Source organism: Scleropages formosus, chromosome 4, assembly GCF_900964775.1.
Source record: "Scleropages formosus chromosome 4, fSclFor1.1, whole genome shotgun sequence".
Lineage (NCBI taxonomy): Eukaryota > Metazoa > Chordata > Actinopteri > Osteoglossiformes > Osteoglossidae > Scleropages > Scleropages formosus.
The window spans coordinates 9920001-9935852 of NC_041809.1; the positions used below are offsets into that span (position 1 = coordinate 9920001).

At 42.9% G+C, this 15852-nt stretch overlaps 1 protein-coding gene across 18 annotated transcripts in view; it reads left to right on the forward strand.

Moving 5' to 3' along the window:
* LOC108932824 (transcription factor COE3) overlaps positions 1 to 15852 on the forward strand; it is an 83271-nt gene that overhangs the window by 38696 nt on the left and 28723 nt on the right. For 9 of the 18 annotated variants that reach the window (XM_018749415.2, XM_018749430.2, XM_018749418.2 and 6 more), the window contains exons 7-8: positions 10913 to 10994; positions 13756 to 13897. In XM_018749415.2, the coding sequence (XP_018604931.2) occupies positions 10913 to 10994; positions 13756 to 13897 (224 nt within the window). The remainder of the gene's footprint in view (positions 1 to 10912; positions 10995 to 13755; positions 13898 to 15852) is intronic. The other 9 variants (XM_018749420.2, XM_018749422.2, XM_018749432.2 and 6 more) reach the window with 1 other exon arrangement.

Genomic DNA, 15852 nt, shown 5'->3' on the forward strand with positions numbered 1-15852 from the left:
GACTTACGGCACTAAACACACGTCATCTAAAAGCAGATGTAAAAGCCATAACGACAAACTGTTTCGTCATATATCCACATGTACAACATTTTTCCTCTATAGAGATACAGACCACATAGCGCCCATTATTCTCTACCGTGGAAATCATAAGCGAAGCCTACCTGAGGTTATGTCAAAGAAAATGTGGCAAAATTTAAACACAATGCCTTATTTATGTGCATCTTTTCTATTGCTAAGAAAAGTTGAAAGAGGAGAGCTTCCCAAAAATTCGGCACATTTTATTTATAAACCCTCTCCCACACACGCACGTTTGTCCAACGCTGCAAAGTGCGCGCATATGACTATAATCTGAAATTATTTTTGCTCTGTTGTTTTAAGACGACGACGCATTTAACTGTTGGCGAACAACATTTTCTTCCCGTTCTCACAATTTTTCGAGCTTTTCGCTGGTGCCGTAGCTCCGAACTCCCATGTTCATTTTGCCAAAGGTTATGTTTTAATATGTGTTGCCTTCTTAATTTATGTCACACTAGCCTATTCATTAAGGATTTTATACATGGAGAAATTTTCATTATCTTAGTTTGAGCGGATGTCTCGCAAAGGGATGGAATACTAACCCGCAGCTGTTTCTTGGTGTTTCAGGATAAATGCTTGTGTATTAAAGCACAACCTATGCTGTTTCCTCTGTTATATGAACAATTAATGGATCTTTTTTCTCCTGGGATGACCGCGATTCTTCATTGCTGTAATAAAGCATTGTATATAGGTAACCAGATTTTGCTCATATTTCCTTAGAGGCCAGTTAACAGATTGAAAACAGCTTCCTCCGTGATTATAGCGGAAGATTGGTTTGAAACCTTGAGTCTTAATATGTGCAAATGAAATTCTAAACACCAAAGTGAGCACCCCTGACTCAGATGAGTGTTTTGTGTCTGCAGGAAGGGACTGAAAAGTACAAAATGAAATGCAACATGCAACTGGAAATGTAAACACGGTGTGCAGAGAAAGCGCTTCACATATATCGCCTTCCGTATATGTGTTGATGCTCATTTAAAAATTAAGGTTTTATTTATTTATTTATTTATTTATTTATTTTAAAAAACTTACAGACAAAATCTTATGCAAAATACACAAGCCCTCTAGTGGCATTTTGAAAAATAGCTTTTTTAAGATGACACCCCCCCCCCCCCCCCCAGCCTGTCATCTACAGAGCGCCGGAGAAATGTCTGAACTGTTTTAACAAAGCTCGGTGCACTGCCCCGTACGAACAGGGCTCACACGCAGCGCAGCCCACCCTCGACGTGCTGCGATCGTCATGCGGAAACTGACACACTTGTGCACATAAGACACAGGGAACAAGGGCAGTCCTCTCTCTTTATGCATCAGTCCCCCTGACAAAAAGCTGAGCTGACAACCTGGGGTTTTCTCCGTGGAGGAAGATGCTCTTGGCTCCCCCCCCCCCCTCCCCCTCCCCTTTTAAGCATGCTTACATGTCTAGTCAATGCGAATCCTCATTATTTGTTGATCGCCCTCTTTGAAACTTGTGTTCCACCAAGACAGTCTAAACTGCTGGTGTCAGTTGCTCTCACAACAAGGATCACTCGCTCAGTTCCTTTAGAAACCCTTTTCACGTTGCATTTCGCCCGCTGTCACTTCCCAGGCGTGCGTCAAGCGATCTGTTTTCCCGATAGGCAGCGCTTCTGTTCTGAGATAGGGCCGCTCCCCTGGATAACTTCTGCCACCCCCTTTCCTTCGTAGGACCGTCTCAACACTTTTCGTATCGAGAGCCACGCTCTGCCGAGGGTCCGCATTTAACAACATTATCATTAATTCACCCTGCCCCTGTCTTGGCAAAATATTTAGGGTTTTCAAGAAATGTTTTTGTTCTCGATGCTCTTAATCCCCCATCCCCTTTAATTTATATTTGTCATATGACAAATAACGGTGTCATGAACTGAATGTGGGATGAAGCTTTTTTTTCTCTTCGCCCGATGCATTTTCCCACCAAAGTGGAAATCCTCTCTCAAAGTCGTGCACAGAGAGCCGCTTGTGTGGTGATGATGTCATGGACCTGACCTGCTTCTCCCTGACAAAAGCTAAGGTATCACTAGCTGGGCACTCACAATGCCTATTCAGCCAGGTTGCTTTACTTCATTAGCCTTTAGAACAATGTTATTATTTGTTTCAGAATTATAAAGCGGGGCTTTTTTTTTTTTTTTTTTTTTTTTTTTTTTTTTTTGCGGGAAACTTTACAGACAAAACCTTTATCTGTGAATGCGTCAGACAGCCTTTCATTATAATCCTTCCATTAAGGTTCGCCCAACAAAACCAGTACTGTATTACGGGGGCGAAAGCAGAGGAATTTTAGGAAGATGATCTTTGTACGGCACAGTGATGCACGTTAATATTGGCAAAGAAGAGGAGCATTCAGTCTACTCGATGTAACATTTCTCTTATATTAAATAACGGTTTTACGGCAGGTATAGAATTGTTTAGACCCAAAGAGTTGTAAAGTCACTGAAATGAACACGACTGACTAATAATGTTGCTCTTAAGTATTATATGGTCAATATGTTATACGGTCAACATGCTTCATGGCCAGCGTTAATAGTAAAAATCCCATGGTGGTGGCTTTGTCTCCAAACTTTGGCATTCCCGTTTACTTCCTGCTGCCTTAACATTTGTTTTCCTTTTAACACCATAAGGGAAAAAAAAAAAAAAAAAAATCAATCACACACTGTAAAGGAGTTTACTGGAGATAGATGTGCATTACCATAAATCCATTAACCAAATTTTACTCTGCAGTGAGAAAAACAAAAACAGTCAAATGTTCAGAGCGCTGCGAAAGATGCGGTGAACGCGATGTTGAAATGGTGCAGAACTGGATGCCGGAAAAACTGAACAACAGCAAAAAAGTAAATAAAATAAAACTAAATAAATATTTGATACCTGCCTCTACGTCCTAGGACTAAGGCCCACCGTGTGTCTGGAGCCTGTCACCAACAGCGGTAGTGCTACCCTACTGCGTATTTGCTTATGACGATTTGTCCGATGTATGAAGGCTGATCAGGAAGAGCCCCTGCCATGTATAAGCGCACCGTGTGTGTGTGACTCCGTGTGTATGATTCATTCCACAGCAGTTTTAGTCCTCATAAAATATTCATTTTGGTTGTGCAGGGCCCTGTAATTGCCATCTCTCACCCTGAATTATTTATACCTCACGCAGACTGACAAAGCTTGGCCACACGGCCTCAGATGAATCAGGAGCGAGGGGCTTTGCTGCCAACAGCATTATTGTAGCTTCACCAAAAAAAAGGAAAAAAAAAAAAAAAAAAATGGCACGGACGTAGTTTTTGCCAGCTTGGGTTTCGAAATGTGACGCCTTTCATTTTGGAGCTTCCTTTCCATTTCTGGGGTCTTGGCTGCGCCGAGAGGCTACGTCTTAACTCTGAGTGGTGCCCCCCTCTGACTTGCATTAAAGATCCAAATAGAGAGTGTGAGCCCAGTGACTGACCACTGTGTGAGCTCAGCCTCAATGAATATATTATACATTAGAGTAAAACGAGGCAAATAGTGCAGAAACAGCGGTACACACACACACACACACACACACACACACACACACACAAGTGCCACAGCAAAAATTCCCCAACAGGCGCAATTCTGGGCTTAGGAGCCAGTCTGAAACTTTAGGGAGTTTGTCTCTTAGCGGCCCGTCATTCTGACAGCCCCTGCGTACCATGTGCTGAGCGCTACTATTCACATGGGCTCCATGGTCCAACGTGCATCCGTCTCACACCTTGGAGCTGTAGCGATGCGGTGCAGGCATTTCCTCCCGTTCCGGTCCAAAACAGTCGGCTTGCCGTGAAAAGATGCGTTTCTTGGACAAAAAAAAAAAAAGAAAAAAAAAAAAAAAAAGACGAGCATAATTTTTACAGTTGATGAAAAACCATGCAATTCATCAGGTGGCATAGTAGGTGGAGCCACCACCGTGCTTCGAAGGATTCGGGTTCAAATTCCTGTCCCTGCTGTAGTCCCCTTGAACAAGGCACCCACCTTGAACTGATACAGAAAAAAATGCCCAGCTGTTTAAATGGGTGAATAAGTATAATTTGCTTTGAGGATAAAACCTCAGCTAAATAAATAAATAAATAATATTGCATAAACTGACCAACATAATAATCTGTGTTTTGTAACAGTGCATATCACTTTGACCCCTTTACACCAGTCATTATGGATAATCCTTTTTATTTGTGTCTTTAATTGATCATTGCTGTTGTAATGAAATACATCTACATACATCCCTATTATGCTGTATTGCGTGCGTTTCAAAGGAGGCTGGAATAATTTGTGACGGGTCTTGCGTGTATTTGTGTGATGCAAGTAATGAGTAATTTCATGTTTGTTGACTGGCAGCAATAATGAAGTTAATACCTGGCATACATGTGCCTCCCTCATTAGGCTGCATTACCTGCATTAAAACTAATAATTGCCACACAGAGCTCAGCCCGCATTAAGAATTTATAATGTTTTAATAAGTTCTTAATAAAGGCAAGAAGGGCCCTGCTTGTTTGAGTTTTGGATTAGGGTTTTTTCATGCAGGTTACACCATCCGGAATTTGACTGTTTTTGTTTTAAATTAAAAATCACAGCCTACAAAGTGAAATAAAAGTTCTGCCAGTATTAAATAACATTTGCGTCTTACCGGACAGCTAATTTCTAGCAGTGTGTTTACACGAGCTTTGTACTTGTTCTACGACCTGTGGATAAAGGTTAACGTTTCGTACACGGCAAACATGGGTCTCACTTTTTTTTTTTCCTTAAGTAAGGAGCCCGGTGATCAGAGCGGGCAGAAAGGCCGCCGTCCAGAGGGACCGGAGGAGCTACTTAACGAGGCCGCAGCCAAAGAGAAAACGATTGACGGGGAAAGTGATCTGCTGGGGAAATAATGTCAACGCCACGCTGCCCATTAGAATGAGATTGAAGAGAAGGGGGACAGAAAGCACTTGTAACACAATCCTCGCTGCTGTAAATAAATTACTGTACCGCTGTCCTGTCGCTTCCCTGCCTGCATGTGCATTTCGCTACATTTTCGCCCTAAATTGGAACATTAGTAAGTGGCAAAAAAAAATGTTATGTATATACCTGTATAAAACCTGGGCTGTATAACTGTGCAGCGTTGCCCTCCACACGTAATTTTGTCTAGTCACACATTTTGCAATTATTTTCACAACATTTTATGTGTTAATTCAGCAGTATCAATAGAAATATGTAGCTTTTTCGAACATCTTGATTTCATTTTAAGGTAAACTACAACAAACAGGGATATTCCTTTGACTGGTATCACTGGAATGACCGGTATTGATCTGAGCACTTTCCCCTTACAGGGACTAGAGGTGATTTTGAGGCATTGCTCTCAAAGTGATGAAAACAGGGACGAAATAAAAGGAAATGGAACAATGTACCGCTGAAGTCCTGCAGAGAAATAAAAGGGGCTTGGGGCTACTCCAGACTAGGAAGGGTTAATTCGCACAAACCAATAGCGCTCTGTATTGAAGCAATAGGATATGGTGGGGTTTGCGAGTGCAAAGCAAGCTTCCAGCGCCAGGAGCGAGGTACAGTCGGATACGTGTTTTTCTTTCCATGTCCTCACGCAAGTTCATGTGTACAGAGGTCGGCGGAGACGCTGGGGAGCGGGAGTGACGAGAGCTTGGACGTCTGTCCTCGGACACGTTCCTGTTTGCGGTACAAAAGAGGGGGGCTGGGGAAACCGTGCGCTCACAAAGGACCATCTGGTTCCTGCTGTAAAATCCAGTGCCTCAACAGTGTCTCAACACCCCCCCACCACCACCACCTCACCCCCATCCCATGCACACCTCATCCTACCCCAAGCCGTGACGTCAGCCATGCATCCACACGAGTTGCCTATAATTCAAAACGTACAAGGGTTTAATAAGACCGGTGATAAAGGCATTTGTCATGCTGTATCTGAAGAATAAATCAACCTTATGGAGCAGTTTTTTTCCCTTTTCACCCCAACTTACTGTGGCCCTGAACGATGTGGACCAGGAGGAGTAGCTAATGGCATGGCTTGTAGTAAAGGAAAGAGCCTCTTGGAAATGTGATACATATTGACCTGTGTACTATATCCGTGTAGGGATCTGGTGTCAGCAGAATGTAGCCTTGTATGGGAAGCGCTTGTTACAGGTTTTCTGAGGGGAGCGCATTGTGTCCCAGGCAGCCGGGCCCAATCGGCTAGAGTTGCTGGGTAATCAATACTCTCAGGGACGGGCAGCCGGCAGGCTCTGCGCGCCGCACAGCTGTGGCTACTGCTTTCAGACAGCACTCGATAATTAGTGGTAGCTGTAGGGGAAGGGCCACAACCTTTACCCACCCGTTTGGGTGGACGTTTTTACCCATCTGTCATGCTATGTATACTCCCCCGTGCATGTTTATTGTGAAACAAAAGAAATCTCCTTTTTCCCTCCAAAAAACCATTACCCATAAGGCATGCATTCTCTGAGTACTGCATATGTATCATACAAGAGCATGGCCATGCATGCCTCCAGGATTATCGACCACACCTGATTCACGAGGGTAAAGTATGGCCAAAGTATTCGGATGGATTGTCAGAGGACAGGAGTTCATCACGCTGCAGAACTCTGACTGGTGTGGATGCAGAGGCTGCCCAGAGCTACTGGTACTTCAGTTTTTTTTGCGCTCTTTGTTTATTTTTTTAAAAAAAAAAAATCTGTAACTCCATCCTATACACCCTAGTCACTCCTCGAACCGGAAGAAAATTTGTTACGCTATACTTTGTAACAACCTAACTATTCACAAAATTTCACGCAAACTATGATGACAAACCTGTGGTTAAACCAGAGTGCCTCATCTAAATTTCGGTAAGAAAATTTCAGGTTTACAATAAATGTGATTTCACTCACTGTGAATCCGTGAGAACTGAACGCTGCTTAATTCCTCTCCGTTTCTTCTACCTTTGAAATAAAAGAGCGGGTCTGCAGCTATTTGCCCTGTGCTTCCTCATTATCTGAGCTCGATAGAGAAGCACGCTTACAGTAGAAAGATCAGAAACACCACAGTACTGACGGGCGTCGAGAGCTGCTCACTAGTCCCCATTTTATCTGTTTGTTTTAATTCCTCCCCGTTTGATAATTGGAGAGGGAGATGAGAGAAGTGCTCGGCGGGTCTTTTATTATTAGCGTAAGATCAGAGCAAAGACAACGAGGGGACAGCAAACCTCGAATTACCTAAAGTTCCCGTTTTCTTCGCAATTATGGGCCTTGTGAAGACAGGCAGTGTAAATGTCAGGCCCACCGCTTTTCTAAAGAGACAATCTATTTCTCCTTTGACCGGAGGGAGAGAAATCATTATTGCGTGATTAGTGGGGCTTTGGTTGGGTAAAAAAAAAAAAAAAAAGAGAAAGTACTAGGAGCAAGAGCGTTAGGCGAGGACGAGGCGTATTAATTATCCGGCCTTGGCCTGGTGCGGTAATTCCGTTGGCAATTTGTTGTCTTGCAGGTTCCAGTTCGAGATAAAAGCTGGTAAGTCTTTGCGCTGCACAGACGGACGTCATCGCGAAGCACTGTGGCAAATGAGACGCATCCTCACACCTCTTCCACTGACAAATCAAATTCCCCTTCTTGCTGTAATTGATTACTGCCTCGCACAATTATTTCCTACATTACAACGCGCAGGGCCCCCCTTTTCGCCAGTTCTGCTCAGCTATAATTACCTATGCTAATATCCCCTTTATTGGCCCTAATATTGCCCGACACCTTTCGCCGTCCTGAAAGCCACGAGGGCCCGGTGGCCTGTCAGAAAGGCTGATTATTGAGAAGGATAGCTTTAATCAAACCTAATTGCCATCGGTTTTCCCTCCCCTTGCGCTCTATTGCCAAAATCTAACGCAACAGACTCCTTGATATTCCATTAAATTACAATTAAACAGCCTCCTTTGTTCCTCATTGTCCTGAACAACAGCACAAAGTTCTGTAGCTATTCAGAACGAGAGCTGTTAGGTAATAATTGCTTCCCTGGCTCACAAAGGACCAATTTACACGATACTCGACTGGAATTTAAACAGTTTGTAATGTACTGGATATTACGGCAGAAGCCTACAGCTGCAGTCCAAATTATTTTAGACCAGATAGCGCACATGATCCGGTTAATCACCTTCGTGAAAGTATATAGAAATGAACGGAGGCACGGCTTAAGCACAAAGCAGCCGGACAGTCTGACAACATGCGGAGGTCCTCGTTTCACACTTTGCTGGCTTACGGTTTGCATTTACTGAAACGTCTGCGATGTGTGAAATGGTGAGAAAAAAGACAATTTCAAAAACCCAGGAACAATACAGTTGAGACAGCACCGTCATGTCAAAACATGATATAATTATATAGTCTCTGGAAAATATTAACGGTAAGGCCTGGTCCGCCTACTTTTTGTTTTTCCAGCTGTTTTCCAGCACAACATCAGGGGTACACTCGTTTGGTCGCGTTTGGCTGTCAAAAGTTATTAAAACATAAATACATATACACGCACACACATATATACACATACTGTGTATATGCATGCATATATGTGCAGAAATAGACAGATAAAGACAGCTTAGTACAGTAGTCTGGATCCTACAAAAACTGACTCTTAACTCGGAACAGCAAACAAATTGTCTTCAGTTTCTGAACTCCTCACTTGCCCGTGGCCCATTGCGGCGGACGAGCCGTTTGTCAGCGAGAGAGAGAGGGAGAGCGCTCGGCTCTGCCGGGGAGGAGGAGCGGGCAAATAACGGCTGTATTTCAAGCTTGATTTACTCCGATACCTACTGTGAAGGATTACGACTCTTTGGGGAAATAAGGACAGGGTTAGGGAATTAGTTGAACATAATGGTCATTTTGATAATGGGCCAACAGACGCGACCGAAAACATACTGTACACAATTAAGCATAATGCACTAACGACAAGTCAGGGTTCTTTATTGCCTCGCCACCATCCAGCAGCAAATCCGCCGTACTTGGCCACGCAGAAACAACTTTTAATGTATGGGAGTGGATGATTTTTCGACTCGCGAGGGAAATGTTCCTGCCCGTCCCCATTGTCTTGGCCAGCGGTGATGGAAGTGGAGGGGGTGAGACACGGCACCTCTCAGGATCGTAGTCTGAAAGGCTCCCGAAAGTGGTGGTTCGGCATTTAAGGTGTCATTACTTTACCTTCTGATTTAGGGTAGCCGAAAAGCCACGGTCTCTTTGGAGACCACACAGTCAGCTTTGAGATAAAGTGCTGCCTGGCGTGTGTCAACCACTCATATTTAGCAACAAAATTTGTTAGTCCACACGTAGTGCAGTCCGCAGTACATGATTTAAAACCCAAGAAATTTTTATATTGTAATTGAAATGCAGACATACTGTGCTTGGGTGGCTAAGTCTGTGCAAAAAAACATGACTAGATAATATATGCACCTTACGTGAAATAAGTCAGACCTACTTAAAAGTTGCTGTTTGAAGGACATGGATCTAACATCAGGTGACAAAGTACAGGTTAAGCCATTTTACCACATGGCATTGCAAGAAAGTACTGATCCGCATAATCGGAAAAAATTATTAAAACTGCAGATATGATGCAAAAGCCATCAATTAATTCACGCATTCTTATTTTAAGACTTCATGAATTGGGATGGGTTAGTCACCTTAGCCGCTCTAAAACAGCGGTCACAGGTACTTCCATCGATGGCAAAGTTGGGCCCAAATGAGCGAAAGCAATTTCCTTCTCTGAGTTAAGCTGCTCTATCCCATTGTGTTTCTTTAGTGGACACGTGGCATCAATTTACCGTAGCATTCGTTAATAAAGACGCCCTGGACAGAAGTGCGCACGCACAGCATCGATCTGCATGGATCCAACCGGGTGTGAGTGTGCGGCTTAAGAGCAGGCGAGCTTGTCTTCTGAGTGCCCTCCCCCAGATCTCTCAGACATGACATTTGTTCAGAAGATTAGCTGGGTTGTAATTTGCGGCATAATTGCCCGGCGCCGATGTCCCAGAAGTGGAGTCCTAATTGCCTGACAGGACTATAACTTTGCAGTGTGCTCTCACCTTGTTAGGTCCTCTTCCTGATGCTCCACAAATGAGCCCTGGTCGCAGGTGCACCTAATTTACCTCGCGATCCAACATGTTAGCTTTAATTGCGGAGTAGTTGTTAGAGAGAAGGAGATATGCGCGGAATATCAAGTGACTTCCTTTGCGCTGGTGGCAGATGGGAGTTAAAAGGCACAGTGAACTTTGTGTGTTAGGTGAAGAGATGAGATTTGATGCTAAGGGCAGCATCTTGAGAACTCATATTTTTCTTGATTAAAAAAAAAAACCCTCTTATCAATACATGTGATGTTTATGCTTGTCTCCAAGTTGCAGAAAAAAACTCATAATGTAAACCCTTAATAAAACTGTATGATTGTGAGGTAACTGAGTCATGAAGGAGATTGCCGGTGACCTTTTATGCCTTACGCTTATTTATTTAATCACGTTAATTTCTTTGCCTTTCTTCCCGTTGTTTTAATTGTACTCATGACTTTGACATATTGTGACTAATTCCCATATGTTTTCTATTTGATGGTTTGTCATTTACTTTAACTGAAACCTTGTGGATGATTTCTGTCTTCAGAACGGAGCACTATATGCAGATGAAATGTATTGATAAAAAGTAATTATTTTTTATTGTACTTTTTTTTTGCTTTATAATTTAAGTTTCAAGCTGTATGGTTTTTTTTCTTTATGCTGCCCTCATTATTACACCAGGCATCATTTTACTGTGTAGTTATGTCGACATATATGACCCATGAAAGTGTGTTTTCTATTCATATGGGAAAGATGCTCATAGCTGTCCTGTTTTGTGCTTCCTTCCAGATTCTTTTTAAAATTCTTCCTCAAGTGCAATCAGAACTGTCTGAAGAATGCAGGAAACCCTCGGGACATGCGCAGGTTCCAGGTAACTCGCAGCTGCACAGCGCCATGTCCACTTGGAACAGGCGGTGAGGCATGGACCCCTGCTACTGGCTCCTCCATCACACACCAGGCTCTACTCACCTCTTGCCACACCTGGTTTTATTCCAGTGATACACAGTGGGTTTTACTAGCTCTAAGTGCAGGAAATCACTGGACCCTTTCAGCTCTTAAAGCAGATAAAGAGACTTACGTTTTGCCAACTGAATTTAAACAGGTAAGCCCATCTCTCCCTCACTAAGGAAGAGTGGTAGAGCAGTGTTGGTGTTTTTCGTACCCAGGACATAGTCTGGTGGACTAGAACAGGGGTATCCTTGTTTTTAACTGAATAGCATTTTTGCTGCAACTATTAATCCTTGGTGCATTTTGCACAAATCAATGTGAAGCACAAAAATTTTGGAAATTCCAAAATAAATCTAATTGAATGGAATAAGGAGATGGCAGCACGGTGGCACGGGTGCCTCCATAGCCTGGACTGTGCAATTGGGTATCTGTTCGATCCCCGTTCGGTCTGTATCCAGATTGCATGCTCTCCCCGTGTTCATGGGGGTTTGCTCTGGGTGCTTTGGCTTCCTCTCACAGTCCAAAGACCTGTTTCCAGTGTTCTGGTGACTCGTAACCGCCTGTAGTGTGTGCATGTGTCAGTGAATCTGTATGTGTGACTCCACTGCAACAGACGGGCATCCCATCCATGGTATACACTGCCTAACCTGTTGCCCTGTACATGCGGGACAGGCTTGGGACTGCTGTGACTCTGACCGGGACAAGCAGTTCTAGATATTTAATGAGTAAGAGTAAATGAGGCATTACATTTCCCCCCAAAAAACTATCCCATTTCTTTAACATTAATAAGCACACACAACACACTGCCACACTGGAAAGTGGTGGAAGACCTGTATACCTTCTCAACAACTGGCTTCACACAAATGTGCTGGATCCTTTGTATCTGCACATATATCTATAGATATATAGTTATCAATAGACAGAGGTTGTACAAGCCAATGGAGGGTTGCGCTCATTTCTCATACAGCAGAGCCATAGGTGGCACTGGACATACCGATTCACTCATGGAGAGGAGAAGGTCACACTTGGAGAGAGGAGCTGTGTCTCATTTTACTACATCTTGCCCGTGACACAGGAATTGTACAAGTCCCAGCTGATGCTACGTTCAGCAGAGGAGTTGTCCCAACTGAAAAGACACCTTTCTCCAAAGATTTGGCTAGAGGTAACAGGGCCACGGACTCTTGGGGATGAGCACAAAGGAGCCTCAGCTGCAGCCTGGTGCCTGGTGACCCAACAAACTGTCCAGGATCTTACCTTCTTACCACAAAAACACTTCATGAAGACATTTCTGCCTTCAGAGAAGCCCGCTGTCTGCTTTCGCTTTCCTAAAGAAACCATCCAGGTCGACAGGTCGTGCCGCTTGTCCGCCTTCCTCTCTCTGCGAATTGCCGTGGAGTGCAGCTGGAGGTCTGGCAGGTCCACAATCCATCATGCTCTCTATGGACTGGCCCTGAACCTGGATGCAAGAATGGACCCCTTTCAGTCAAAAAGAAAAAAAAAAACAAATTCCACCAATGCACTAAGGTCAATCAGCATCAAAATGATTCTGAAAGTGGTTGTTTCCTCCTGATTGAAATCACCCAAATCACCCTGTTTCAAATTCTTCCAAACAAGTCTGGATCAAATTCTGCAAACCAATGGATCACCATATGAATGGAGACATGAAAACAACAACAGTTAGAGGCAAAACCCGGAGGCGCTGTTTGAAACTATGGAAATATTTCAGCAAACTGTACTCCTTCTTCTACTGTAGTATGCAAATGATATAGTAGTTAGATGTACTAGATCTGAAAGCAAAAACCGAGTGAAATTTTTTTTTTTTAAAAAAAGAACAAAGTTGGGTTGAATGACAAGTATATCCCCCTTTGCCCAAGCATCAACTACCTGAGAATCCTACAGAGACTTCCGTATTTACACATCCGCACTTGTTCCTGTCAGGAAGAAATTCTCATCCCAGCAAAGGTTAATTATGTGGCTCCAGCAAGAAAATGGAGATATAACTGAACAGCTTTGCATTTAGCTGTTGTACTTTGTCACAGTGCAGAAATGGAAAACACATTGGGTCTGTCAATCTGTCCAAACTTCATACTTCAATCAAGCACAATTTTACTGATAAGAAAATTTATCAAAAAGACATCTTTATTTTGTAGAGTGTATTTCTTTAAAATGGTTTGACAAAGCTGTCATTACAGTCTTCATCAAATAGTTGTCATATTTCAAAATTTCAAAATTATCAACTGGCCGGAAACTATATTGCTTCATTTGAGCTGAGATACACCAGTCATAAACTTTAATCTTGATCTTGTAATTTCGATCTTGTAAATTGAAGCTACAAGGAATTATTATTTTTTTTTGTTTGAAAACCGCTTTGGTTGCCAACACCCGCAATCTCAGATGGAGGAGATGAAGCTCTGCTTGGGACATCGTTTGGAACTGCAGACTGCTTCCAGTGTGGAGACCCATAACAAACATCATATTAACCTCTAGAGCTCTACATTGTATCTTAATTACACATTTAATTTTTAGATTGTGTTAACCACCCAATCCCCCACGAATCTGAACAAAGAAAAAATGGGACGTTTCGCCACAAGTTAATGCCATGTTGATGACAAATGTAGATGGTGCCGACTGCCACCTACGGATTGCTTAATGACGTGTCTTCTCCGCTTTCACTCTCGCTGCAGGTCGTTGTGTCGACGACCGTCAATGTGGACGGCCACGTGCTGGCTGTGTCCGACAACATGTTTGTACACAACAACTCGAAACACGGCAGAAGGGCCCGCCGCCTGGACCCTTCAGAAGGTACGGCCCCTTATCTGGAGAATGGTAGGCACATTTTACATCTCTTTTAATTTGCCATGCTTTTTGATCATTCAGTGTTGCATTTCAGCGTTGCTGTGTACCCTTACATTGCAAAAATTTAATTCAAACCTCAATATCCTCACCTGATTTTCTTCACCGTTTCATTGTCATTTTTTTAAGACTGATTTTCAATGTGTTATGCCATCATTTAAGATTGTTCTCCGCAGTCTCCTAATGTGCCTTGCCATTTTTTAATATAGACAGTTGTGAACGGCATTATTCACAACTGTATATATTAATAATAATAGCTTCTGAAATGTTGTTTACCTTTTATTGCTCTCTGGTTAAATGTCCTTAAGCATTGATCTGAAAGCCTGAAAGCAAGATTAAATCTGTAAAAAGTTTACTGTGAGGTCGGCTTCCTGCTGCTGGGCGCTGCTGCGACACGTGGAATGTAAGGGGTTTTCTATGAGAAAAACAGCACAAAACTGTTCCAGCCTATTCCACGATTGACTGACTGTCTGGACAGAAAATAAGCAAAAGGGAAAAAGGGGTTTTTGGAGCAAAACCGGACCAAAACACCAAAAAATACAGGAAATGCGGCACCTCCGCTTCTCTCTGCCACTTGGGCAACTAAGCTTATGAACACACATAGCTTTACTATCCTTATAAAACATTAATTAGCAAGCCACCAAAGAAAGGGTAATATTTAAAAAGACACCAAAAAAACAAAGACAATTAATAATTTTCACCAACGAGGGGGAAAAGAAAACGTATTTGCTTTTCTTTATTAATGACTAAGCTGTAGGATGACAGAAATATCGTAATTAAAGAGTGCCCTTAGCGCTGGAGTCATTATGTCGCGTGACGTATTGTTTATCGGCCTCATGTTCGCGGCATGGTAGGTGTGTTTAGCCTAGCAACCGGCTTTAATGAGGAGAGCAATTAAAGAGGTTAAGCCCTTTTCCCCAATCTTCTCGGTCCCGGGGGAGAGGGTGGAAAAAAAAACATCCACATGGGCTCCATGCTGGCCCCACCCAACTCAATATCTTCAAAGTGTCTTCAAAGCACATTTTGCAGAAATCCCTCGCTTCATTTCTCTTATTTACATTTTTTGACCAAATGACTAACTTCAACTAAATGAAAGTAACCTAAGTTTTATATATATATGTATATGTGGATACAAAAGATATGATGTCTTGGGAAAATTATTTACTAAAATTAACTTTTTATAAAATAAATACTGAACAATAATTTAAAATAATTCAGTGAAATTTAAAATAAACATATGAATACACAAACTTTTTTTCTCAGATCATATCAATCCATTTCAGTGCTTTATTATTGTTATTATTGTATTGTTTTTTTGTGTAATGTTCACAGATTTATTTGGATACTGTGCTCTTGTCATCAGACTGAAAAAAGGACTTGGGTTACTGGAAAGGCCTGGCAGAGCCACATATACAGTTGTAAAAATGTAATCCAATCCACATTCACCACAGAGTCCAGACCAGGGTGGACTGGGGGCATGTTTCGTATTAGCAACACATTCTTTACAAGGAGAGCGCTTGGTGCCTGAGTGTGTACTCATGCCTCGCTTGCACCTCATTAGCTAATCATCTGATATTCACCCACCGCACATACACACTTGGAGCGTTTTGAAACCACTCTCCCTGCACTCTCTATACGGTTACACTCTAAGTCATTTTAAAGGCCACGGTATGAAGTCGTTGACCGCGCAGAGGAAAAAAGCGAGCTGATACATTTCCGATAACAGGCGACGCTGCTGATTCCTAGCAACCGGGTTTTTCCATGGATGCAGACGTGTATCATTGTTCCTCACTTCATAAACGGCTCTGGCGACGGCTTTGTGTCGAACTGCCCTCGCCCCCCCATCCAGCCCGCGCAGCGCTCAAGGCCCGATTTGCATGCCAAGTGCCAGTAATGCTGTTAGGTTTATGCAATAAAGACGACCGAAT